The following is a 24,540-nucleotide window of genomic DNA, read 5'->3' as shown; positions in this document are numbered from 1 at the left end:
ACGCCTCTCTGCCACGCCACTTTCTTATCTGTACAACCTTGTCCCCTGCGACTCGTCCCAGAGACATACTGCAACAGAAAGTCGCAGAAACAGAAGCAACGAGAAGTAAAGAATAGGCCTACTAACACATTAACACAAACACCCTCAGTGCTTGCCCATCCGCTAAATATGTATGAAGGGTATAAAAGCCCTGCACGCTGGCAGAGACAAGATATCATGTGCTGTAGGTGGTTCGTCGGCCGTTAAAGGTGCTGACGATAGCGCCAAAAAAGCCGATCTGTGGGGATTTTCGGCACGCTGCCTCGTCCCAAAAGATGGCGGTAATGCTCAGATAACCAAAAACTGAAAACAAAACGGGGAAAGGAAGAAAAGGACTGCATGCGCCTTTCGCTTTTCCCAATGCGTGGTTTACTTGTGTTCGATGAGCCGACATTGCCACCAGAAAGGCGGCCCTGGATGACGGGTTCCAATGGTGTCATGACCAGCGAAGCGTGGAGTTTGTCGTTGTCGAGGGAGTGACCCGGCTCTATTGCTCATTCTGAAACGAGACACGCCGCATGCTGAAGACGGATATACGAGGGCGTTTTATGCCGTGGCACAAGCCCCTATTCGAGTAGAGAGCGGTCCTATTAAATCACCGAACAGTGCCGTTGAGTGACCTGAAGCGATCCTCGAACGACTTCATTTTCTCCCTCTCCAGCTCTTGCTGAATACGTCTGGTTTCGCGCCTTGCGGCCTCTCGCTCTTCCTGCAAGGTCAAGACCTCGATTTGCGCTGCACTCATGCGGGCAATTACGTCTTGCATCTCCGAGTCGGCGTTCGTGAGCGCCGTCTCCAGCTCGACGACCTTGACGCGCAACCTGTCAATCTGTGTGTCATCCTCGACGGACTGCTTCGGTAGAAGGCGCGGCGATCGAGGGAACATGGGCGAGGGCATGGGGCTCAAGCCGGCCTTGCGCGGAGAACGGAAGCCGTTGCCGACGGGTGATGGGCTCATCCTGCGGAGCTGAGCACTCTGAGCGTCTTGCATCTCCCTCAGCTGTTCCTCGTGCCGAGCAACACGCTCCTCGGAAGCCATCTGAGTGGATTGAAGCTGCTCTTCCAGGTTCTTGAGACGACTCTGCAGGCGAGTGATGCGGTCGGCATTTGCTTTGCGGTCCGCGTCCCCGCGAGCGATGGCGTCTGCGAGACGCTGACGAAGTTCCGAGTTGACGGAAAGCTGCTTCTGAACCTGCGAGGCAAGGTCCTCGACGTGTTGCGCAGAAATACGAAGCTCGTCGGCGAGAGCATGCTCGCTTTCGAGGTGCGAAACCTCGCTGCTGGCAAGGCTTTCCACATGATCCTTGTAAGCCAAAGCCTCCTCCTTCGCCGCGTCGCGCTCATAAACAACAGAGTTGAGAGATTGCTCCAGGCGCTCGAGGGCCAGTTGAGTGGCTTCGTCCCCAGCAATTACAGGACCGTGGACTTCCAACTCCTTGATCCTGAGAATAGAGTCCTTGTAGGCAAGTTGGAGATCCTTGAAAGCGGCCTCGAGGGACCCTGAAGTGACGGGCACTGCCGAGACTGGCTCGTACACACTTGATCGTGCCATCGACGGCGGGATGAGGATATCCTTCTCCTTCAACAGATCACGAAGGGCAGCCACCTCCCCTTCGGCACGGTCGAGATCCATCTTCAGGCCGGCGAGACCCTTCTCCACCTGCCACTTCTGTTCGGCCGCCTCTTCAGCGCGGCGACGGAGTACGTTGATCTCCATACGCAAGCTGGAGATTTCTTTTTCGAAGCCTACCTTGCGCGGAGACGTGGCCATTAATCGGTCACGCTCAACCTCCAGAGTCCTGATCTTCTTTTCATTCTCACGGTTTTGGAACTCCTGTCTCTCGAGCAAACTCTTCAACGCGTTGTGCAAGGCGTCTCTCTGTGCCTCGACATCCTTCAGGCGCTCCGAAAGTTGCTCGCGAGACTCGGTGACACCAGACTTAACAGTGTTAGAGCGAGTCAACCCCATGCCTGACGGAGCCTTTTGTAAGACAAAGGGCGCAGCGGTGACGGAGCTAGATCGAGCGATGCGAGTAGTGGAGCTCCGAGCGCGGGTCTCTGGCCGCGGCGGTTGTTGTCCCGAAGCCTTGAGAACCTTGTTCTCTTGCCTGAGGACTTCCAATTCTTGTTGCATTTTGGACGACTCGTAGGTAAGGTTGACATACTCAGAAGCCTCTGCCTCGAGGCCATCGAGCTTCGCCTTCAGCTGCGGCACGATTTCATCGCGCAGGTTGTCACGCTCGTTGGTGGTGCTTTGAAGTTCGACCTTAAGGACAGAAAGAAGGTCCTCAAAGTTGGATTTGACCTGGACCTCCTCGCCCAGTCTACGTCTCAGGTCTTCGCAAGTGCGTTCCAGGTCCCTGAGGCGGTTGTTGGCGTCGTCACTGTTAATTTGTGCCACGTCGAATTGTGAAGCTTTTTCGGCCAACTCCTTAATTTGCTGATCAAGCTCACCTCGCCGTAAGCGTTCGTCTTGCAGCTTGTTGGTCAACTCCAGGCGCATGGAGGCCTTCTCCTGCTCGGCGCGTCGTTGAATCTTCTCTATCTCTTCCTTATTCTGGTCGTACTCGCTGAACTTGGCGGAGCTGTAGCCCGAGTCGGAGAAGTAGTCGCTAGTCCTCCTGCCGGGCGCTTGAGGGTTGTTGATCTCGGACTGCAGTCTGTCGACCAAGTCCTCCAGGTCCATCTCACGGCGAATCGACGAGGCCAGCTCGGTACTGATGGCCTTAAGTTCGTCCTCCATCTCTTCGATTTGCAGTGATGGGGCTAGGGAGGAAGGCGGTGGGGTGTGCAGGTTTGATTCGCAGTATCCAAGTGCGTTAGTGGGTGTGGCATTCCCTTTTCGTGGTTCCGGCTGCAGTGACGGTACTCCGGTTGTGAGAGGAGTATCATCTGTCAGCGTGGTACGTCGTGGTGATCCTAGGGGTGAAGAAAGAGAGGAGAACTCGGTCGTCGAAGGCGAGGGCGAAGATCCCCAGCCAAAGAAGTTGGCTAGCTTGGAAGAGCCCGGTGACTTGGGCAGAGGTTTATCGAGGGAGGGCGTCTGAGTTGAAGTAGTAGGCGTGAGGGACCGGCGGACTTCCAGTATTGTGGTGACGGTTTGTGAAGAATTGTCTCGATCGCTTTGGAGATTCAGATGAGGAGGAGTAGGTTTGGAGGTGGGTATGGACATGATAGAGTTCTCATTAGTGTTGTGACTGTACGTCGAGCCGGAGTCGTCGTCGTCCGTGTCCTCCTCGAGAATGGGCTCGGGTGTCGGTTTCGGCAACCTAGGGGAGAAGGTTGGGGTGACGTCGGCAGTCAGGTAGGCAGGTTCCGGCAGGCCGTCTGAAGGTTTTGTTTGAGGGAACGCAAGGTTGGTGCTTGTTTTGTTTCGTGAAGTAGAGTAGGCCGCGTCGTCTACCGCGTCTGTGGGCGGGGTTCTGCTTGCGAGAGAACAAAGTCAATTTAGCACTGCCATTGATCGAGCTGCTTCCTGCCAGGCGACGACCTGGCAGATGTCGGGCGATGTTGGACAAAAGGGAAGTGTTCAGGCTCACTGGATGTCAAGTTTCTGATGGGCAGCTGGGGGCGCGAACAGAGGGCGGACGTTGTCGGGGTACTCATAGAGGGTAGGGCTGTCGACAGAGTAGGATCTCGCGAAACGTGTGTCGGGCGCGGGAAGGTCGGAAGGCGACAAAACCGAGGGGGTTGTCGAGCCGGAACCGTAACTAGTGGCGAGTTGAGAGGCCGTAGAGGAGAGAGGCTTCCGCTTGATCGCCTTGGCGGTGTTGAAGGTGGGCGTTACCACAGGCAAGGTCTGCGATCTGGTACGTCCAGGAGAGGGTGAAGGGGAGGTTGCAAGGCGGTGGGAATGGCGGTTGGGAGAACGGCCCCGAAGCACATCAGATGAAGCGCTGAGGGTGTCAGAATCGGTAGGGATCTCGGTGGCTCGCGGTGGGCGTTCGAGGTGAAGGTTGAGATGAGGTGGACGAGGGTCGCGGGCGGCCATGATTACAGACGAGATCTGAGCGGCGGTGGCTGTCTCTAATCATAAGGATCTGAGTCGGGGATGTCTCACCAGGCGATAGCAGAGCCAGCGAGAGGATCGAGACTTGGAGGTCGTCGTCCATTAGGCGGAGGGGATAATGAATGGCAAAAAAGAGGAAATGGGCCAGTGTTTGGGGGGACTTTAGAGAGCGAATGATCAACGAGGTCGCAGGCTGGGATTACTGACGGCGACTGGCCAAAAAGGGGCCATGCTCGCGCGCAGGGACCCTGGAGAAGGAGTGGAGCAATGGTTGCATCGTAGCGCTTCCGCCCTGGTGCCATTTCCCGTTTGGGCGCTTGGTGAGCAGCATCTAGGCCACTCACGTTGGAGCTGTGCCTGACAGTGTGCCGGGGGCCGAAACCCCCATCTTCGCTGTGATGGATGGATTGAGGACTGAAGAGGGGGAGAAGGTGTACCGTCTGATTCTGGAAGCAGCCAAGCGGTTTGGGGAAGGCTGAAGAGTAATTGAGAGGATTGAACTACATCGGTTCTGTCGTCTTCCAAGATAGTGTACGTACTTACATAGATAGGCACACTAGGAGGATGCTCCATGCAGGGTGGGGGGAGGGGGATGAGGAGCGCTGCTAAACGGGGAAATGTGCGCTAACAAAGCTTTCTGGGTTTCGATTAGCGCTGGCAGGTGAGAAGAAATGGACAATCGAATTTGCAGAGTGGCCGTATCGTCGTTTCCCTTGGCCTGGCAGGTCGCCAGTGGCTCGGAAACGGCCAGCGGAACGGGAGGCCTTGGTACCAGGTCGCAGGTCGCAGCGGTAGCGTCCAAACGGCAAGGGAACAAGCTGGCCACAAACAATGGCCGGTGGCTAATGGTCGTGTGCCCCTGGCGGGCGGCAGGGGTGAGACAACCGTTTTTCGACGAATTCGACCAGGCGCAATTTTAGCCTCCTATAACAGTTCCGCCCAATCGAGTGCGAAGATACGTACCGGTGTCGGTCTCACTCACTCATTCACTCACCACTCGCCGAGGATCTGCACTTTCAACTTTCCATCTCCGCATCCGTGTCAGTGTCACTCAAGCTGTCATTCATGGGCGGGCGGCCCAAAAGCCCACGGCGCGCTCACTTTTGCTCACGCCTTGCTTCTGCCTACACATCTGTCTCCGACTATCCGGTGGCATCCCTCACCGTCGCCTGCCCCTGCATAGTACCTATACGTAGCATGCATATGACTGTGCACAAAAAGGCTTCCAGCCTGCCTGCGTTATGCTGATCATTTCTCACGGACTCTTGCCATCAATTACCCTCATCTTACCATCATCATGCCTTTCTATCCACATATTTTTCTTCGTCTTACATCCATGACAGAGCGGTCCTTCGTCAATGCTTTCCTGTCTCGCCACTAGATACCCGACTCCACGCCTTACGGCTCACCCGAACCGGCCACATTCAACGAAACCTTCAGACACCAAAAGGCGCTCGTCCATTATCGGCGCTCTCTTTAACGACTCGTTTTGTGTTTCGTTCTCTCGCTGTCCGATACACGACATAGCGATACGATAGCCGAAAAAGCGACAGCGTCGCCGACGAACTGGTTTAGGGTTCTCAGCCCAAACGCTGGCGGGAGACTCCGAACTTAGAACTTGGCCGCTTCCACCTCTGTTGCTTTTAGCTTTGTATATCTTTGCCCACGTTTCGTGCGTGTGGTCGAAACGTTGCAACCATACCTGCGCCTCGCCAGCCTCCAGCCCAACTTCGGCGAGATCACAACAGGATGCTGATACGAACAAGAGCATGTTCTGGAGATCCGAATCGCACGCCGGGCTACCCTACCTCGAAGGTTTGACCCTTTCCTGGCCACCTCCACTGCCTCCCCGGCACAAACAATTGCACGGATATTATCCTGCCCCTGACACCCACTTCATGTCCAATACCACCAGTTTGGATGCCCCGAATTTGGGTTCCCGTAAGAAAGGGGAAAACCCGTTCTCGGCAGCTGGGGTCGCCTTAAATCAACCAAACTTGGCAGCCTATGGTTCTTGCTTCGTTCGAACTTCCAACACAGCCCATTCCAGGCTTGGCTGCCGAACACCTCAACAGAGCTTGCCTCCAGACATGCATTAGGCCAAACAACCAGTCTGCGGCAGCAAGGTGTTCGTTGCCAACGCTTGCCAACCTATCAAGTAGCCTCGCGTCCACCTCTCGAAATTAAGCACCAAGGCGAGGTGAGGCAAGGCGCCAGCTCCTGAGCCACCGTACCATCACCCAAGGCTGCCCTCGAGTTTCTCAACCTCGGCGGCAATTGGCAAAGGGTTTTTTGTATTTTTTTTTAAATAATTGTCCACGTCCAAAACTCAACTACAATTTGACTCTGAGCGCTGGCGCCAGAAACTGTGGCGGTTAACTACAATACCTCAATACCCGCCTGGCAATCTTTCAAAGATTGAAGCTCATTGGCATGTGGAGGGGGTTTCACGTTCACATGCTTCCACACCCTGAGCGGCTACGATTTATCATCCTCATTGGTTGGGTGTTCGGAAAAGGCTTTCTCAAAAATGGCCTAGCGCCAGGAACACGAATCTTGAGACGATTGGGTGTGTGCGAACCTGAGCTGAGTGTAATTGAATCAAGCGTTGCGAAGATCCTGTACTTTCTCCCACTACGACAAACGGGGTGTGTCGCTGCGATTCTTTTTCGCCAGGTTTCCCAGTACGGCCATACGCGGTCTTCCTCGTCACGAGATACACGCGGTCGGGAGCCGAAAGTAAGAGTGGTTGTAACTACATGGGAAGTTTTGGCGGGACGGAAATGTCTAGCACACTGCGGACCGGGCACTCAAAGAGTGCCACACAGATCGAGCACACTACCCTATTTCCGTCCCCTACAAATCTATAACTACAGGTGTTGCTGATATTGTTTCGACTGGTTTCGTTGCCTTATCGACGACCTACATGCCGGAAAGTATAACAGTACGGGTAGGTGATGAAGAGCGAGCCCCCCGACGAATGCACACTGCTGGGTACATTATATCGGCAGAAACAGGCGGTCAGCGCTACCTTCTTTGCCCCTCCGCATAGTCGGCGACTTTCAACTCGATGGGGAGATCATGCTCTCATCGGCGAGGGTGCTGCTACCATGTTCATTCTAAAAGGTCAAGGATGCATTGCTTCCTCTCAAGATCGCCGAGCTTCTTTCCGCTTGCGTCGTTCAAAGCAAAGATCAACGAGCCGATGCTAATACCCCCCCGCTGCAACTTACTTTTTTGGGGTGGCGGATGCGCTCAACGGCCCCCAGATTAACCTCGAAATGGCGACGCTTGTAGGCTGACGACCGTTTCCACCGCGATCTCGGCGGCTTTGTAGGTAAGGGTCAACTTAGTATTACGCGTACTGTATCCTGGAAGATACGGAGACTGGTTTGGGCCCAAAGTGCATCATTTAATTAGATAACATGCATGGCATACATGTGTCATCAACCAATATTAAAGTGGGTGAGCGGCACTGCCTCACTGAGACCCTCCAAGCCGGAGATGTACTCAGATTGAGACACAAATTCTCGACCCAATAACACATAGCATTACGCGATGCGAAGAAAAAGGGCCTAGACCCGCAGTAGAAGAAGAAGCAACAGCCTTGCAGTGCGCTGCATGTCTGTCTTGTGTCCGAACTATACGGTCTGGCCCGAGGCTTGCTGGATCAACTCGGTCCGAAATGGTACTCACGGTGTTCCGACTGCCCGTTGCCCTTCGGGATGTGGGTCGCAGGTTTTAAGGGCGATGGCCCGGGACGGCATCACGGAAAACTTAAGGAGGCGGTCGCCGCGGTCTGGGGATGGATCTGTGACCTCCTGGACGGCTAAGAATTGGGGGGTTTTTTGTTTTGTTTTTTTTTTGCTTGAATGTGGGAGTCTCGGAGTGTTAGACTTTGTGCGACAGCGCCGCACAAAGTCCAAGAGCCGACGTGCCCGAAAGAAGACTCCGAGACGGACATCTCAAATCAGCACAATTTGCGCATTTTTCGGCCGGATGAGCGTCTACTTTCATCAAGGCATCGCAGCGACTGCTAGCCACGTATGCGACTTTATAGAATCGAAAGGAGTTTGCGCGCGGTCGGGGATGACTTCTCAAGAGTATTCGGTAAAACGTTGGACTGAGACCTTTGTCAACGGCGCTTGAATACATACCCATGACGTTGAGGTCCTGACTAGTCGACAGTGGTTTGCTCTGCCACGATGCAGGCGGGGGGGTTTATCAGGACCAAGCTAAAGAAAACCAAGAAAAAATCGTGATTGATTAGGATGGAGACTTGCTTAATTTTTGATGTTGTGACTTGGAGCTCGCCCTCTCGGCCTAAGACGACACTCCGTGTGCGAAGGTCTGTCATCTGCGTGTTCAGAGTGTTGTCTGGACTCGGGACTAAGAGTCCTGCATAAACACACAGAGTGCTCCAGGGGCAACAAACGATGGTGAGGCTGTTTCGATCGGCGATTCTCCAGCCAGAACGACAACGATACAGAACCTGGTGGGCCGCATGTTGCACATGACAACTTTCATAAGGCTTGCCGGCTTGGGAGCAACAGTTGAGGGGAAAATCCGGCAAACCGCGGTCGACTTGGAGATGTGAAGTCGGCATGAGCAGAGTAAGAGCACCATACCATACATAGTAGATGATGCCCTGCAGAATTGAGATCGAACGCAGAGCCCCCACACCTGCAGGTGTTGTTCTGTTCTAAACATAGTACCACTACGGCAACTCGGGAAGTCACTCACATGGCACAACCTTAACCAGGGGGTCGCTGACGGTGACATGAAGGCGAGTTGTCTTCCCTTCTTCCCGGTTCCTGCAATTGGGGAGTGGCCGACGGTCCGCAATGGTGCCATTTCCGCCGCCGTCATTTTACGAACCGGCCAGTGGCGGCACGAGAATGGACCCAGCCCCGAGATATGGTGGCCGCCGAGACTGCTGTAGATGGATTTGGAATTCAGGTGGCTCGAGGCGCATTAGTCGGCAATCGCACTCAGCACACTGGAGACCCAGCAAGAACAATTTTCTTGGTTTTAATTCTGCTGCCTACAACCCAGTGCTTCTCGGAGCTGGTTGCTAGGGCACCGGGATGTAATACGAGACTGGGAGCGCGCGGATTTGGAAGAGCCTGAGTGGTGGTGGCTGGTGACGGTAAAAAAACGAGACTGGGTCACTTCGAATAGCCTCAACCACGTCACATTCCCCCGTGTCCGGTTATGGAATTGGTCTTGGTTGTCGCCGATGGCGCTCGCGCGCTGTTGCATGTTCACTGACAGGTATGGCAAGAAACGTCACGTCAGCTTGCAGGATGGGATGTTGATGCAGTAGGCGATTGACTAATGAGGGGCGGGCGCCGCGACGAAGGGACCCAAGGACACACATGCTGTGGAGGTAATACAGTGGGCGAGACGGTCGACCCTCCTTTGGTCCTCGCACGTTGAGTTTTTCTAGTGGTTTGTCCGCAACGGGGTAAGCATTTCGTTCCCTCGCCCAACTCCAAGAACATGCTTTCATAAAGCTGAGTGAGTATCGAGGTTGCAAGACAGTCCCGGGATGCTTACGGCATGCCTGGGATATGGTGACAGGCTGATTATGTGACGCAATAGCTTGATGGGAAATCCCGGGGAGGAGGGGGAGGACTCAAGATTAAGAAAATGCCACGCCTCGTGTCTGCGGACCGGGGGGCGGTGGTCTGCTCTGCTAGAGACTGGGTGTGGGGGGCGCCGTTTCGGTATTAGTGTCGCGGAGAAAAGCGGTGATGGACCATGACAGCATCTGCTCCTGCTGCAGTAAGCGTAGGCCCAGCTATTCTATGTGTACCTACCTACATAAGGTATGCAGACAGTACATGCGCGTTCACGCAGTTTTTATTTTATTTGAGCCAAGCAAAACAACGACGGTGCGTATTCGACTCACAGAACAACCGTCTAACCGATTAAATACCACTTTAGGAATACAGTCAACGCACGGTATTGGGCACTGTCTTGTCTCCAGACCATGGAGGACGCTTTGGAGCGCGCAATACCGGCGGAGGCGACGAACGATGCAGCATAACTCAAATTCATCTGCATGTCTCCGTCGCCCCAGATCTTTCTTTCTAGTCCCCTCCCCGGGTGGCTAGCTGACACACCACCAGACGGATTACCCAGCAGCGCGCCCCTCTGCCCGGGGGGGGGTGGGAACTAATACCTTGGCCGAGCTTGAGGGCAAATCGTCCCGCACCTAACACACAACGACAGTGCCGGGCCGGCATTATCGATCTGTTATTTTCTTCTCTCTCCGTCCTTGTCAAATCGGGGTGGGCGGGCGGGGGGGGGGAGTGGGATGGGGATGGGGATGGGAGACGGCCTATCTTCAGGTCACTTCCTTACGCACGCTTACTCACGGGCGACGTTCGATGACTTAACCAGCAAGGCCAGGCCCTCGATGCTAGCGTTCTGAACAATTGTTTCCCTGGACCAGATCGGACAACAGTCGTTCTTTCTCGATTCATCCAGGTCAACGAAGTCCCCATCGTGTATGGCTCGTATGGACGAGAAGGCGTAGGAGGAACCTGGGCCGCATCCCGCATCCTGCACCGACCCCCCATATAAGGAGGAGGGCCGGCGGCAGCCCAGGACACATTGAGAAAAGAGACTCCGGATCTCCCTCATCATGTCCAGCAACCAACTGCGGAGAACCGCCCGACCCGAAACGACCAGACGGGTGATCGCTACTGCGTCCCGCCGCCCCCTTGAAAAACCCAGCTACGCGGAAAGCCGTTGCCCGCAGCGGAGTTCCACCCCACAAGCGGAGAGCCGCAACTTGTCCCGCCGCCGCCGCTGCCGCCGCCGCCGCTACCCCGGACCGGCAGCGACTGCTCCGTCCGTACGGTACTAGGAAGTCTCCCAGGGCACAGGCAAAATCGTTGGTTGGCCGTTAGGATTGTCGGTAGCCGAGTCGCGCCAAGCAAGAAGGGGGGAGGGGGAGGTCGACATCTTGGGAGTCGTGCCAGAGCTACTCTGCTCCGCCGTCGTGAACGTGGCTTGCTTGCTTCTTCGGGTGGAAGACGAAGCTTAACCGTCCCGACAACACGGTCAGACACACATACACACACGCATCCACATACGCAATACGCACTCACAACCACACCGCATTCTTACACAGCCAAGCATACACTGTCCCTTCTCGGCGTCACCCGGGGCCACCAGCCAAGAAGCCTGAAACCTTCATCGGAGCTTCCGTCACACCATCAACCACCCAACGGGTTGCGGACTCGACCACCATGTCGGCCCCGTCGAACTCGTCGTCACCCCTCATATCGACCCGGCGCCGCGCCTGCACTGCGTGTCAGCAGGCGAAGCGCCGATGCGACCAACGCCTCCCGCGCTGTGGCCGGTGCACCCAAAAGGGGTTGGAGGACTGCAACTATCCGTCCCTCGAGGCCGCCGTTGCAGCCGCTGACTTCAACTTCTTCACAGACGTCCTCAGCGGTTCCGCCGGCACCCCAACCGGCTCCCTCCACAATATCATGCCCGTCCCCGTCGTGCCGGAGACGGAGACCCCGTGGTCCCTGTTCTATGGAAACGCTGCCGCGCCGACGCCCTCCCCTTCCGTCATGTCCCCGCCCGCCAGCGACTGCATCTCAAGAGACGCCGTCTTTTACTGCAACGAGCAGTTCAGGTGCTTCCCGCGGCGTTGGGTGGGCCAGAACGGCGTCGCCCCCTTCATCCACCCGGCCCTTTACCTACCCACCACAAACGGCGCCGACGGTCTGCCCCCCGTCCTACAGGACTGCTTCTGCGCGTGTGCCGCGTACGCGGCCAAGAACGACGAAAACTCGGCCCTCGTCCTCGGCGTCGTCGAGGCCAAGGCCACGGCCCTACTCTACGTACCCGAACAGGCAACTTGGACCCTCCCGCAGCAGGTCGCCGCCCTACAGGCGCTGGTCATGTACCAGATCATGCGGTGGTTCGACGGCGACATCCGCCAGCGCGTGCTCGCCGATTCGGTCGAGCCCGTGCTAGCGGCGTGGACGTCGGCCCTGCAATCCCGCGTCGGAGCAGCCGTTTTCGCCGAAGAGGCCGTGCCCCCCTCCGTCATCCCGGAAGTGATAGCGCACGTTCCGCCGCCGCAACAATCCTCGTCGGCCACGTCATCTTACCCACAGCATCAGCAGCAGCAGCAGCAACACGACCTCTCGCCGGATAATTCGCGCTCCAACACTCCCGGAGGAGGAGGAGGAGGAGGAGGAGGAAGCCGTCTGGCGAAGGAGGAGCTGAAGGCGGCGTGGCGCCGGTGGCTGATGGCCGAGTCAATACGCCGCGTGCTCATCATGGCACACCTTGTCCGCGCGGTATACGCCACGGCGAAGCAGGGCGGCGCGTACGGCAAGCTCGGGGGCTCGGGATCCGGCGGCGGCAGTGGGGGGCATCCGCATCCTCACCTCCACCACCATATCATGGGGCTCTCGGACATGGGGTTCACGGCGCAGGCACGGCTGTGGGCCGCCACGACAGCGGAGCGCTGGAGCCGGTCGCGCGAGGGTGACACGGCGTGGTGGGTCAGCCGAATGGACTTTTCGGGCCTGCTCGCTCTCGCGGACCCGCGTGAGGTGGATGAGTTCACTATCATGCTTGGCGTCGTGTTCCGGGGCAAGGACGTCGTCGAGGACTGGATCACGCATGGGCCCGGTGGCATGTGAGCGGGACAGCGCAAGGCGAGAGATGGGGGCGGGGACGCGCGGGGAGGGGTGTACAGATGAGGCAGACTTGACGGGGGGGGTTCTTTTTTTTTTTGCATCGCGGGATAAAGTATCGGCAGGGTGGCGTCTAGGCTAGGAAAAAGGGAGCGGGGCCCTGCTTTACATTTAGGCATTTATCTCATCGGCATAAGCTGCATCTGCCTAGACGTGGTAGAGGGAAGTGAGGGGAGGGGAAAGGTGGAAGGGAGCGGGCCTTGTGCTCTGTCCGTTTGCCCTCCCCCTTGTTTTTTGTCCACTTGCATGGGAAAATCGAACATAGAAGTGCTGGAGATGTGAGATGAGGCAGAAAGCATAGCAGTAGCACGGCATTTGCATGATTGATAGACAGGCGTGTTAGAACGTCTAGGGAGATTCTGAGAGACGACGATGAAATGAAGACAATCAACCCCATCTCTGGAACACTCCTATTTTAGACGGATTACATACAGTTCAGAGGTACCAAGTGGGAGGTTCATGTCCGATTCATTAGTCATGATCTACTATGGCAGGCAGAGAATGCCCCTGGTTTCTATCTCTTTTCCTTCCTCTCGTTCCTTCTCCATCACGGCACCGACGCTTTTCGGCGGTAAGACTCGTGTCGAACCGGAATATGCAAAAAAAAAAAAATTAAACACAAGGAAGGGGGGGCGTGGGATATCTCGAAAATGGGAAGGAGGCCGCGCCATACCTCCTCGCCGGCGCAGGTTACGCAGCCAGGCTGGATTCTCTCTCCTCTCAAAAATGACTTTTGGGCGCAAACAAATCACAGGCGGTTTCGTCGCCCGTGGCGGGAGCAAAAGCTGGGTATCTCGGTGGCTCCCCGATTGTCAGGTAGGTTAACCCACTTCCTTGGGAAAACACTACCAAAGGCTTCTCGTGAAACCTTGCTGTGGTTGGATGTTTGTTGATCGTTTTCTCAGGGGGCCAACTCTCCAGGGGTGGGAAATGATATGTACCGGGTCCAAGACTGTGGTGCGCTTAGCACATCTTGTACTCGCAGACGCCCTCAGCGGCACGGGTGGGGTCCTCGGTCAAGAACTTGTACTCGATCTTGATGTCGAGGTCACGACGGTTCCTCTCGTTGGGCTTGACGTGCAGGGTGCCGTCAACCTCCTCACCAGCGGACATGGTGAGCATGTCCTTGAGGTAGAAGACGGTCTGCTTCCAGTGGGTGTACTTGGTGTGAGGGCCGGTGGAGAAGCGGATGGGCTTGTGGGCGGCGGTGAAGTCAATGTCGAACCAGGCGACGAGCGCGTGGATAAAGTCGTCACGGCGGGCGGAGAGGCGGAAGGGGGTGGTGAAGGCAAGGTCCGACACCTGGCACTTGTACAGGTCCAGGGTCAGGACGGGCGTGGGGTCAGTGACGACAGCCTTGATCTCGACTGTGTCGACAAGAGGCTCGGACAGGGCCGTGGCCTTGAGCGGACTGTAGTCAAAGCCGTACACGTTGTCCCAGACTATTGGCAACCGTTAGCATTTATTCACATCTCGTGGCCAGGCTTTGGAGGCGAGGGGGAGGGGGGGGTAGTTTCTAAACTCACATCCAATCTTCTCATCCTTGTAGTCGCCGTCCTCAATACCGGCAACGAAGATGGTGGCCTTGTCTGGGAAGATGAGACCGTCGGGGTTCAGGTAGCGGTCACGGGCGTACAGAACGGTGTCCAGCATGGACTCGTAGAGAAGGAAGTATCCCATCCACTCGGAAATAATAATGTCGACCTTGGGGAAGGGGAGCTCGACCTCCTCCATCTTGCCCTGAATCAGGGTGATCTTGTCAGACATGCCGTTCACCTTGACGATCTCGCGCGCCTTGAAGATGATGGTGGACATGTCGACACCGATGACGTGCTTCGCGCCAGCCTTGACGGCGAACCTAGAGTGACACACATGATTAGTCTATCTAGGCATTCTCCTTCGCTTTTGGGAGTCGACGCAAGGGGGGGGTTGCATACATGGACAGAATGGCAGTTCCACAGCCAACGTCGAGAACGACCTTGTCCTTAAACAGGTGCTTGTTCTGAACAATGGCATTCATGTAGGAGCGCGTGCGGACCTCGTCTTTCTGCGGTGCGACATGGTTAGTGAGGCCATTCAAAGATCCTAGCCGGCCAGGACAAGCGGCAGCCAGTTGTGAGTCGGGAAAACATACCAACATCTCCTCGTGAATGCCTGATCCACAATCACCCACCACGGTTAGACATCATGTTTCTGTTGTACTCGTTCGGATCGCAAGACAGGACTTACCATGATGGTCGTAGCTGAACGGAGCAATGTTAGCAAATGATGCAGTCTCCGAGGAGTTCTCTATCTCCAGCCAGCTGTTCTGAAGGGAATATCCAACCGTACGTACCTCTTGAAGTAGTGCTGCTCAGAGTGCTCCATGCCCTTGAGCTTCTGCTCGGCGGCATCAACCTCCATATGCGTGTCGTTGCCCATAGTGAAGTTGGGGGTTTCTTCTTTTTTCTTTCTCTTCTTTGCTTCGCGACGAAACTTTTTCGGTCGTCGAGTCGTAGGGTGTGTGTGAGATTACAAGGAACAGAGAAGAGGACTTGGGTAGAAGGAATCGATTTAGGAAGAAACGAAGCCCAAGCACAAGTGTGTAGAAAGGAGGGAGGAAATTTCTGGAGGGAAAAGAAACATGGGCAATCGAGTCGGCGCGGTGAAGAAAGGGAAAAGGGTCGGCGGGGCTATGGGTGCTGGAAACTGGGGACAGACCTTCTCGACACGATCGGGCCCGGCAGAATTGGGACCTGACAGAGACTACCTAGAGGAGGGGCGCTCGGCAGCAGGACAGTACACGGCAAAAAAAAAATCCCAAAAGGAAAAAAACCCAATCCTGATTGCACCTCATGCCCGTCACCGCCTGCACCCTGCATCCGCTATGACCCCACTTTTACATCCCACTTTGAGCCAGAACCACGACACGTTCCCTCCCAGCTTGACTTTTTTCCTTCCTCTTGTTTTCATTTTTTCATTCTTTCAAACAGCGTCTACAGCTGGCGAACCCTTGTTGCCGGCTTGTCCCTCTCCACTGTAGTGTTCGCGGGTACGCCGTACAGGGTGGGTCACTGGCATGAGATGCTGCAAGATAAATACCTGAATTAGCGCTTCCCTGGATCGTTTGTCCCACGAGGGGCACAGCATGCTTTTCTCTGCCGGTGAGTGGACGGTTCTACCAGCTCAAACAGGGCAATCCACAATAGACCAGTGAGCTTGAAAATAGACGGCTCGGAAGCACTCCCTCGAATTTGAGATTCCGTAGCCAACAGAAAACGATCCATCCAACACCACGCTTTAGTACCTATTCAACGTGCCTCGGCCTTCCTCAACACCATCTCTCATGGGGCTCCCTCCACTTGACCCCCAGTATCTCAAAGATCTTCCTTTCGTCCTGTCCCTCCACCAGCTCGCCCTCTGTCAGTTTGACGCGCCCAGGACCCCTCATCACGTCCTTGTAGAGGCCCCTCTGATTAAGCCGCATCCCCTTCTTCGATGCCAACAACCGTATGCTTCTGTTGAAAATGTCATTTCCCGTGAAATATATCAGCGCCGCACCCATCTCCGTCTCTGGAACCAAGAGGAAGTCCACACGCCTCCAAACCCGCCGGTAATTTTCGTCGTTGACGCCCCTAGTTTCAGGGAGAACGCAGCACCCGTGCCACTTGCTGCCGTCCGATTCCTCTCGAGATCCTGCAAGTCTCGCAACGAGAAACTCCTGCGTCTCCAGTGTCTTGACCAACTGGTGCAAGAATGGTACGAGTTCAGACGTCGCTCTCGTCCCCTTCTTGGTGACGAGGAAATCAATGTCGCCGCTGTCATCGGCGCCTCGACGATAACTCCCTCCAATGATAAGCTGCACTGCAGGATCTAGCTTTGCCGCCTCCGATCTCACGACTGCCCCGAGAAGCTCAATCTCGGACCGAGGGATGCGCGTGTTGAGGTCGTCGTAGTGATCGATGCCGATTCGCTGGTTTGGGGTGAGCCTCGCTTTCTCCTTGAGGTCCTCTAGTGTCCGAAACCCTTGCGAAATGAAGTGGCTTGCTTGTATGCTGCCCACGCCGTAAATCCTGAGGAAGATCTGCAAGATCTCGTCCATGGGCTCTTGTTCCGCATTTTCCAGTCGTTGAAGCCGGTTCGTCGTAACGATTTCCTCAATCTTGTCAGCCAATCGTTGGCCCACCCCAGGCAGTCGGATTGCTTCCTTGGCCGTAGATATCTTGTTTGGTTGCCGCTTGAGCTGTGTTATGGCCTTCCTGTAAGCTATGGGACGCCAGGTGTCGTTGATACGCTCGTAGTAATTGCACATTTGCTGCAAAATCTCGATTGTACGACCATTCGGGTTCGTCTCGTCACCACTTTTGGTGCCCCCTTTATGGCATGCGAACTTGTCCTCCCACGCCATGTCTTTACGGCCCCGAGCTTTTACAACTGCCCTCTTCTTCCATTGGCGCTCGTCATCGGAGCTATTTCCATCTCCACTAGAGTCCTCTTCTGGCGTTTGCGTCGAGGTTGTCGTGTCATCGTCGTCATGGCCCAGCGGTAGACTCCTAAACTGTTGCATCTGTGAAATAATACCTTCCAGATCATCCTCGGGTGTGGATGTCGGCTTCTCAATGACTGAAGGAGATCCACTATCGGAGTTAATGCTACCTTGCCTCATGGCCCTATATGTGTTTGGTGGCTGTACGATATCTGTGATATCCATCAAGGCAGATGTTGGTGCACCAGCCACATCCTCCTCGGCCGTAATTCCAGCAGACTGTTGGTCCCTGGGTGGAGTCGATGGCGGGACATATTCCCATTTCTGCGGGTTCTTCTTACGGGACTTGAGTGGCAAATCCGGCAAGATTGTTGTCAATGGCTGGACACCGCGAGATTCGGCTGGAGGATCCGCTGGGGCAGAAAATGGTTCTGGGCATCCAGAGACTCGATACTGCTTCTGTTCAGCATTGAGCAGAGTTTTAAACCTTAGACAATCCAAAGGGTACTCGTCACTGAGAACGAGGAATGGAGATGTTCCATTCTTCGGTAGAACGATCGACTCGATGCTTTTCCAGTCCAAGTTCCTGTCAACTATAACGTGGGTCGCGCTCTCCAAAGACCTCACCCAAGACGCGCCGAACTCCTGGGCTTTCCGTATACGGATCTTCCTGGCCGGTGCAATGTCATCGTTGGGAATGAAGTAGAAATGCAAGCCTCGAAAGATCTGCTGCTCCTCGGGCACAGTCTTGATGGGAGGGTCTCGCTTCCTCTTCTTCATGGCGGCGACAGAGGGGGAATTGTCGACCCGGCGAGGCAGCATGTGCTTGGCGATTGACAAAGGCGTAGCGACGCTTCTAGTGAGACTTGGAATTGGCTGAAGCGGTGGCCGAGCCAAGGAATCCGGTATGGGTGTGTCTTCGATGAAGCTATCCGCGGCAGGAGCTTCCCTCCTTCCGGAACCCTTGATTTCGGCAAGTGGGGTCCGCTCGATGAAGTCCTTCCGTCCGAAATCCGTAGGTGAAGCCGGGACCGGAACGGACGATGTCTGTCTAAGGGTTGGGCTCAGTCGTTGGGGAAGGGGAGACTGCGATTGCGGCTGCGGCTGCGACTGCGGCTGCGACTGCGGCTCTTGTAGTGTCTTCTCTTGCAGTGGCTGTCGGGGTTGCACTGCGGCTTGGAAGGCCTTTAGTTGTTGTCTATTACGTAGCTCAGCCTCCTGAAACTCGTCGTTGTCGTTGTCATCACTTTGTCCACCGAGAGTTTCAAGCTGGCGGAAAAACCGCGCTTTGTCTCTGAAGGACGTGTTTGTGTCGGTCATGGTGGTTTGCTGATTGTCAAAGAGGTGCACAGGAACCTTTTATTGATGCCGAGGGAACCAGAATCATGACGGTGGTGGGTGGGTGCTGCCTATTGGAACCATGGAACCGGTGATGGAAGAGGGCGAAATTCCGAAAAAAAGGGTGCGAGGGTGTGGCATACATACAAAATGCTTGATGGTGAGTTGCCATTTGACGCGGTTGACAATGGAAGGAAGGGATGGATGGATGGATGAATGCCTTCGAGATATCCCTGAAGCAAAGATGCTGGAACTGGCCGAATCTGGCGCGCCTACACCGCATTAGTGCTGTGGCCGCCTGCAAGTCAGCCAATTAAGACCGATATTGGCACTGACGGCTTTTCACTAGCAAGGAACGCTGGAGCCAACAACGCCTGATAGGCTCTTTCCAAGGTGATTGACGCCAGGTTGTCGTGGATCGACCACGAGCGTTCTTCAGCACATGCCTGCCTAGGTACCTAGGTAGGTAAGCAGGCAGGCCATGAAAGGTAGCCGGCTGGGTGTGAAGTTGGTCCGCAGCATAGTTTTGAGCTCGGAAGCTCTCGTGATACTGTTTTCCCCTGAAAAAGGAACCACCATATCGTCCTTTATTGAGCATAGCATGTCCTTGTTATGTTTGTTGTATCATGGTGTACCTGTGCGGCCTCATAAGAGCCGGCCTTGGCTACCTACAACAAATTGCTCAATATGCAGAACTCCGAGTTCGCGAACTGCATCCAACTGTACAGGATGATAGGACGCTACGATGAGTATGGTCGGTCATTAGTTTATGAGGGAAACCAGACGTCACCTATCGTCAATTTCTCCCATCCCGTCCTCTAACGACTTGTGGCAAAGCCTCAGGAGAGGACAACATCCCCACAGAGATCGGTTGCGAGAGCGTCAACAAATGAGAATGGGAAGACCAAGGGAGAAGGTCGAGTGCTCTCTATGCTACAGCCGGCAATAAATAGTATCGAGACATTGATCCATCGAATCTAACAAAGTAGTTTCATACCTGAGTTATTGTCCAAAGTTGGAACAGACTTAAGTCGTCACTGATCTTGCATGTCTGACTCTTTTCTTCTTCACGTAATTACAAGTACAGCGGTCAGGGAAGGACCGTCTAATCCTCCGCTTCCCATGGTATCACCGTAGTTTTCGAAAAGTTCAACAATGTCTACAAACAAAAAAGACGTCGCTCGTTTCCTCATCTCTCTATGCCGAGCGGTTAGTATGTTGTACCGCTATGTATCCTACAGCTGTCCTCGTCTTGCATGGGCCAACGGCTCTTTTCCTAGTTGAGCCAGCGACAGCGCCGTGCTTTGTATTTGGTATCAATTAAGTGAACAAATAGCAGGGTATGTCGAACTAGGGCCTTGCCGTGGGCAGTTTCTCGAGATACGAGAAATAGTGTCCTGCAGGAGGCTGTGCGGTTGAAGATTTAGTTGCACGTTGTTCATTGAGCGTGGCCGAACTGCGGTGGGTATTGTGATGATCCGGCAAAGTTGCGGACGTCCATCAATGGGATGCTGTTGTTCTTCTCCATAGGCTGGAAAGAAGCCATGTCGTTCGAGTACCGACTAGCGGCCTCATTGTCCATATCGTTGAGCACCTCTCTGGTGAGCTCAACATAGTCATAAGCAAATTCGCCGATCTCGGCATCGTCAATGCCCAAGATCTCAGCGTCTTCGGTCGCACGTAGGCGAAGGCCGGGGATCATGTTCATGACGAAAAGGATTATGCACGTGCCAACGAACGAGTAGGCACCGCCGCTGAAGGAATCGGCCAGTTGATAAGCGAGCTGGATCCAGTTGTGGTTGATCCAGCCGCCGTCAATCTCGCTGACACCGTCGAGGTGTGCGATGTAGTTGGCGGCGAAAAATGCGGTGCAAATGTTGCCGACGAGGCCACCGATTCCGTGAACCGCGAAAATATCGAGAGCGTCGTCAATTCGGAGGATGAACTTGAGCTTAGTGGCGTAGTTGGCAAACGCAGCTCCGAGTATGCCAAAAGGTACGGCAGCCCAGACGGGAACGTATCCTACGACAAGTCAGTCAACTGTTTCTCGGAAGCGATGATTATAGCATCGTGCACTTACCAGAACCCGGCGTAATGGAGACCAAGCCAGCAACAACACCGGAACAGAAGCCGACTGTGGACCACTTGCGCTCTAGTCTGTAGTCCAGCACGCACCAAGTAATGCCGCCGACGCAGGCTGCCAAATTGGTTACGACGGCGGCGATAACAGCACGCAAGTTCGCAGACAGAGCCGAACCGGCATTAAAACCAAACCAACCGACCCAGAGGAAGACGGTGCCGATGACAATGTGGGTCACATTGTGAGGTCGGTAGTTGAGCTCGTGAGTGCCGTGGCCACGACGCTTGCCCAGCATCATCGAGTAAGCCAGGGCAGCGGTGCCGGAGGCGATGTGCACCGGCGTTCCTCCTGCAAAGTCGAGACCACCCATCTTGTTGGACCAGCCACTAGGGTTCCAGGTCCAGCAAGCAATCGGGTCGTAAATGACGGTGGCCCAGATAAACATGAAGATAACGCAGGGCAGCATGCGTCCACGCTCGGCGACAGCACCGGTCGCTAGAGCGACGGTGATGCAAGAGAACATGCCTTGGTAGACAGCGAACAGCAGATCGGGGAGGCGGCTGGAGCCGACGGATGGGCGGCCGAGGACGTCCCTGAAACCGAAATTCGAAAGATCGCCAATGAAGGCGCCAGCCGAGTGCGAAAAGGTTAGAGAGTAGCCCCAGAAGAACCATTGAAAGCTGGTGACGGCTGTCGACATGACAGAGAGCCAGATGAGAGAGAGGGCCGACTTCCTCCTTGCCAATCCCGAGTAGAAGAATCTGTAGCAGGGACCTGTATCAGTACTGTAACAAGGTTGGGTTGAAACAGGTGTGTGGACTAGTCTCACCCAACGCCGGGAATCATGAGCAACACGAGCGCCGTAGCCGTGATCATCCATCCTATGTCACCAGTCTGCAAGTCTCCATATCAGCAAGGCGTCCATGGGAGTGAGGCGTGTGCGGCTGAATATGGAACCACGACCTACCTCATACCAGATGTTCAGGTCCTCCGTCAGAGAGTCGCCTCCCGTAGGACCGGAGCCATTGTACGGCACCAGGTGGACGTAATTGAGGTCGTCGAGATCGAGGGGGGACGCCATCGTGCCTGTCTGGCTGGCACTTGGCTATCTTATCGCCGAATCGGGAATTGGCAAATGGGGGCCCAGGGCGGAAGCCGTGGGATATGTCGACCTCACCGGAGGATTGAGTAGCGGCAGTCGTTGGTCGACAGTGAGTGATGCTATGTTGAAACGGGCCTGCTGGCAGAGCTCTCGTGTGAGCGAAGCCTCTTAAGTGAGCGCGAAGGGCCGTCGCGGGGTCGTCGGAAAAGACAGCAGCAGTTGGGGTGAGTCGAACAAGACCAGGCAGAACGGGCGCGGGATGCGCGAAGCTTATGAATGTGCATGTCCCCGGCGCCCCGACAAGCCGACGCAGAGTTGCGTTGCGGGCGTTGCGGGCGGCATGGCGACTAGCCCTGAGAGTGGCGGGCGGACTAGACGGGTACGGCAGTACTGGTCCGACGGCTTCAGTGACAGGGCAGAGACAGAGAGAGGTAGCGGCCGTCGCGGCAAAGGGGGATGTAGAGAGAGTCACCCGCTAAATTGCTAGGCTGTTCCACGGAGAACCTGCCCTGGGCTGTCCGGCCAGGGCCAAGACTGCTGGCTGCGGGTTAGAAGGTATGGTGTAGCCAAGGTTTCTCGGGGGAAGGGGGGGGCAGGGGGGGTGTGATGTCGTGGGAGGCCCTGCAAGAATCGAGGCAGGGTCGCCACCAAACCGACCGAGGCCAATCGGTACGCAAGGATGCATACAAGTAGTATCCGTAAGTACGTAGGGTAGGGGAGAGGAGGCACACGGGGGTGGAGGCTTTATCGGTTACGACGCCGATCCATGGATTCACTCCAGGCCGTTCTGGCTGCCGGGGGTTCGTTCACCGAACGGGATGACATTTGCATACCCAGCACGAAGGTGGGAGGTGGGAGAAGAGGCAATAAGGAACACCGAGGTGAGGAAGAGAAGGAAAAGTGATCAGAACGAATACTGGTGCAAAGTAGAGGACGGTTGGCTAGGTTGATCAGATGGGTTCAAGTCGTAACGGTATTGATAGGACAAGCTATAAGTATCCCGTGTCCCATTTTCCGTCATTCCAACTCCCAAATCTTGCCGACTTTCTTTCTGCTTGTTACCGGATGGCGCACTCACAAAGTCCAAGTCGGCGATCTTGGTGCCTCAAGTTGTCTTCTAAAATATCAGCACGCAGACCTCAGAGGCACTCATTCCCTCCCTCCGTCGCAACGGCAAAACGCATGTGCTTCATTAATCTGGCCATGCCCTTCCCTGTCCTACCAGGGTCAAAATCGCCGTTGAATGGAGGAGGGGAGAAGGATGAATTGGGGGGGGGGGGGGGGGGGGGGGGGTGGGAGAACCCGCAGGCCCGTCCGTTATCAAGCAGGGGTCTAGCGTGGCATGAGATAACGACCAGAGTTGCTGCCCTTGCTGGCTTGATGGCGCCGCCAATTGCTTCTTCTCGCCGACAGGGAGCCAAGAAGCGAAAGAGACAGTCCGTATCCGTTCCGTATGAACACAATTGAGCTGCCCAACTGCAGGCTGAACTATATGGCACCACTTGACACCTCGTGCTGGAATAAGCGGTACAAAGCCCCTCTCCGCGGCGTTTCTTCCCAGCACACGAGACGTTGTGGTCTGAAAATTTTCGTTTTTTATTGAGAGGGTTTTTTTTTTTTCGTCAGACGGAAGTCTTGCCTGCAAACCTTGAAACGAGCCAGAGATGACTGAGAGATGACTGATGACGGCGGCCAGCCCCTGAGCATGTTTTGGTACGGGCGTCCGGCGACTCATGAATCGATCAGGTGCGAGGTTCGTTCCGTTGTTGCTCAGTCCTCACCTTCTTTTTTCTTGTTGGCCGACTCACTGTTTCGAATATGACAACCTCAGCGAATTGATCGTCCGAGGACGCGAGAAACAACGGAACACGTCCAGCTCAACCATCTGGCAGATCTCAGGGGTAACGGGTCGGCGTGACGGGCCAAGACAGCGTGCGTGATGCGGTCTAACAGAATCATCGAATTAGCAGCGACAATACTAAGGTGAAAGCGGTCACAAAAGCCTGTCGGAAGCGGCTGGGGACAGCCGTCTGCGGGCCGGGGGTAGCGGCGGATGAACTTCTGTTTGCTTGTGGCCAAGTGGGATGGCTTTTCGTTGCGCAAGAACGGCACATTCTTGCTCGCCGGCCGTTGCATCGCCCGTTGGAAAGACAGTGAGAGGTGATGGAATAAACTCGGAGAAAGGCAAGGTTGCCACTTGCCAGGGACCGTCTCACTTGCGAATCCTGGCCAAACACTGCGAGAGTCGATTGTCCTTCTTTCTCGCGCAAGAGACAAAATAGGCTTTAGGAGATGCCTAACGAGCATACGGAGTGCAAACACCGTCTCGTGTCTTGCCACAGTGCGTGAGACGGAATCCCAACGGCAAAGTAGCCGCCATCTCATGTTTCGCTGAAACGGACGGAATTCGAGCTGATGATTTCCTGCGACAGGGCGGGAACTCAAAGTCTGCACTGTATGCGACACCCAGAGGAGAAATAGGCTTTAGGACAAGTCAAGATGGTTAGCCATCGCGACACGAGTAAGATCAAGCAAAAGCAAAGATAGTCACGTACCCGCAACAGGAAGAATAGTCGGCCATGGTGGAAATGGCAGCCTGTCGTAAGTTCGTTCAAGTTGCCCCATCCCGCTTCGGTATCAACCATCTCTATCGGCTTCGTGATGTAATTGCGATTGTGGTGGGTGAGCCCAGCTGCTCCAACGGAACGTCGACAAAAGGTGGTACTGTATCTGTATCCGCATGTTCCATTCCATCTCATACTTGCAGGTGGT

At 55.2% G+C, this 24,540-nt stretch overlaps 5 protein-coding genes across 5 annotated transcripts; 1 reads left to right on the top strand and 4 right to left on the bottom strand.

The window, feature by feature from the left end:
- Positions 1-634: 634 nt before the first annotated feature.
- CH63R_11754 (Intracellular protein transport-like protein) lies at positions 635-4,030 on the bottom strand (the record flags this gene model as incomplete). Its single annotated transcript, XM_018306728.1, has 2 exons — positions 635-3,461; positions 3,579-4,030. 2 exons carry the CDS (start codon positions 4,028-4,030, stop codon positions 635-637), a joined length of 3,279 nt encoding a protein of 1,092 aa, XP_018153569.1.
- A 7,280-nt stretch (positions 4,031-11,310) lies between these two features.
- Positions 11,311-12,729, top strand: CH63R_11753 (C6 finger domain-containing protein; the record flags this gene model as incomplete). The annotated part of the gene is made up of 1 exon (XM_018306727.1): positions 11,311-12,729. The coding sequence occupies one exon, from the start codon at positions 11,311-11,313 to the stop codon at positions 12,727-12,729; it is 1,419 nt and encodes a 472-aa protein (XP_018153568.1).
- Positions 12,730-13,746: 1,017 nt separating this feature from the next.
- CH63R_11752 (Protein arginine N-methyltransferase) lies at positions 13,747-15,204 on the bottom strand (the record flags this gene model as incomplete). Its single annotated transcript, XM_018306726.1, has 6 exons — positions 13,747-14,225; positions 14,310-14,641; positions 14,721-14,830; positions 14,918-14,937; positions 15,013-15,086; positions 15,119-15,204. 6 exons carry the CDS (start codon positions 15,202-15,204, stop codon positions 13,747-13,749), a joined length of 1,101 nt encoding a protein of 366 aa, XP_018153567.1.
- An 889-nt stretch (positions 15,205-16,093) lies between these two features.
- CH63R_11751 (DNA polymerase) lies at positions 16,094-18,568 on the bottom strand (the record flags this gene model as incomplete). The annotated part of the gene is made up of 1 exon (XM_018306725.1): positions 16,094-18,568. One exon carries the CDS (start codon positions 18,566-18,568, stop codon positions 16,094-16,096), a length of 2,475 nt encoding a protein of 824 aa, XP_018153566.1.
- Positions 18,569-20,024: 1,456 nt separating this feature from the next.
- On the bottom strand, positions 20,025-21,747 carry CH63R_11750 (Ammonium transporter; the record flags this gene model as incomplete). Its single annotated transcript, XM_018306724.1, has 4 exons — positions 20,025-20,608; positions 20,667-21,427; positions 21,496-21,560; positions 21,634-21,747. 4 exons carry the CDS (start codon positions 21,745-21,747, stop codon positions 20,025-20,027), a joined length of 1,524 nt encoding a protein of 507 aa, XP_018153565.1.
- Between the last annotated feature and the right edge of the window lie 2,793 nt (positions 21,748-24,540).

Source organism: Colletotrichum higginsianum, chromosome 8, assembly GCF_001672515.1.
Source record: "Colletotrichum higginsianum IMI 349063 chromosome 8, whole genome shotgun sequence".
Lineage (NCBI taxonomy): Eukaryota > Fungi > Ascomycota > Sordariomycetes > Glomerellales > Glomerellaceae > Colletotrichum > Colletotrichum higginsianum.
This window is presented reverse-complemented; position numbering and strand designations above follow the sequence as displayed.